This window comes from Patiria miniata, unplaced genomic scaffold (genome assembly GCF_015706575.1).
Source record: "Patiria miniata isolate m_02_andy unplaced genomic scaffold, ASM1570657v1 HiC_scaffold_2, whole genome shotgun sequence".
Classification (NCBI taxonomy): domain Eukaryota; kingdom Metazoa; phylum Echinodermata; class Asteroidea; order Valvatida; family Asterinidae; genus Patiria; species Patiria miniata.
The window spans coordinates 5188814-5190912 of record NW_024037058.1 but is presented as its reverse complement, the minus strand read 5'-3'; the positions used below and the strand labels follow the sequence as shown (position 1 = coordinate 5190912).

The 2099-nt window shown below is 52.9% G+C and overlaps 1 protein-coding gene across 1 annotated transcript; it reads left to right on the top strand.

Moving 5' to 3' along the window:
* Positions 1 to 1533, top strand: LOC119726859. The gene has a single exon (XM_038198713.1). It carries the CDS (start codon positions 1 to 3, stop codon positions 1531 to 1533), a length of 1533 nt encoding a protein of 510 aa, XP_038054641.1.
* Positions 1534 to 2099: the final 566 nt, after the last annotated feature.

Here is a 2099-nt window from a genome sequence, read left to right as displayed (position 1 = left end):
ATGGTTCTTCCGTTTGGTCTAGCCACCTCACCCCGAGTCTTCATGCGTGTGGTGAAGACAATCGGGGCCGCATTAAGAAAACAAGGTGTGATGATCTTCATGTATCTGGACGATTGGATCATTATTGCTCAATCTCAGACGGCCGCGTCGGCGGCACTCAATCTGACTTGGCGTCTAGCGGTGGATCTCGGGTTTATTATCAACGCCGAAAAATCCCATCCACATCCATCCCAATTCCCAATCTTTCTGGGAGCGTCTCTCGATCTCCAGAAGGGATTGGTTCGGCCTACGGAGGAACGAGTTGTAAATCTCCAACAGTGTGTGTCTCTGTTTCTCCCGACGACCATGGCCCCAGCACAAGCCTGGCTAAGGTTGCTCGGTCTCATGGCCAGTATGGTAGATGTGGTGAACTTTTGCAGACTAAGGATGCGTCCCATCCAGTTACATCTGCTGTCCTTCTATCGGCCCAGTCGTCACCACATACGTCATCTGGTGCCGACCACACCTTGGCTGATACCGCACCTCCGTTGGTGGCTCGACAATACAAATCTCATGGAGGGGCGCGCGTTTCACAGTCCCAAGCCGTCAGTGACCATCACGACAGATGCGTCACTTTTTGGCTGGGGGGCCACCCTCCACCCGCGCCAAGTAGCGGGTCGGTGGGGGCCCAAAGATTGCTCAAAGCACATAAACGTGCTGGAGATGTTGGCAGTCATCAATGCTCTCCAACGTTTTCAAGCATCAGTGACGAACCAGGTAGTCAACATTCGATGCGACAATGCCACAGTAGTGGCCCACATCAATCGACAGGGAGGCACGCGATCCGCCCAACTATGCGCACTCACGTGGAATCTCTTCCACTGGTGTATGGGCCACGGAGTAGCACTCGTGGCAACTCATCTCCCAGGCGAGGAGAACGTCACAGCCGACGCTCTCTCCAGGGGGTGGGTCGCTCCGACGGAATGGTCACTGCGTCCGCAGGTTGTCCAGTCACTTTTTCTGTTGATCGATCGGCCTCATGTCGACCTGTTTGCCTCTCGAAACAACCACCAGTTACCGGTATACTGCGCAAGACACAACGACCCTTGCACATGGCAGACAGACGCACTGGCAATACGGTGGGACAGACTACTTGCGTACGCCTTTCCCCCGTTCTCCCTCATACCGCGAGTACTGGCCAAAATGGAACAGGAGGACTGCAAGATCCTCCTCATAGCTCCCTTTTGGCCACGCCAGCCTTGGTTCCCGAGACTCATCAAGCTCTTGGTTCACCACCCGGTGATTCTTCCGAAGAGGGCAGACATACTGTTCCAGCCCAGCTCGGGTTTTCTTCACCCGGCCCCGGAGGATCTCCACCTGACGTGCTGGGTATTATCAAGCAATCCTTCCGCACGGCGGGCCTTTCTGAACGAGCTGCGGCCATTGCAGCCTGCAGCCGGCGGGAATCTACCAGGAAAATATATAGCAGTAGATTACACCATTTTTACAAATGGTGTAGAGCCAGGTCTCTGCGTCCCTCCGATACTTCTATAGGAGAGATTGCAGACTTCCTAGTAGGCCTCTTTGACAGTGATCTTGCTACATCCACAGTTAAGAATTATCGTTCGGCTATAGCGGCTATTCATGGAGGTTTCTCTGACGGTTCCTCGGTGTCAGATAATCAGAATCTTAGCCAACTTATCAAGGGGATGTTTGTGTCACGCCCCCCGACACGTAGGCTATTACCATCGTGGGATCTCTTTGCCGTTTTATCAACCTTATCGAGACCCCCGTTTGAACCAATGGGCAGCTCAACCTTGTTGCAACTGTCGGTTAAAGTGTCATTTCTATTAGCAGTGGCTAGGTCTAGACGACGTAGCGAGCTGTATTCGCTTACGGTGGAGACAGGTCATATCCGGTGGGAACCAGGGGGTGTTCGCCTGGTTCCTAAAACAGGTTTTCTGACCAAAAATCAGTCGGAATCATTTTCACCTCCTGACATTTTTGTGCCGGACATCAAATCCTTTTCGTCTGTCTCTCGTGACAAACTTTGGTGTCCGGTCAGGGCCCTGAAGTGGTACGTTGATAGAACTAAAACACTCCGAAGCGGCCATTCACAG

Bases quoted from the DNA above. Each gene is read 5' to 3' on its own strand.
- LOC119726859 (XM_038198713.1), top strand. From the start codon at position 1: ATGGTTCTTCCGTTTGGTCTAGCCACCTCACCCCGAGTCTTCATGCGT.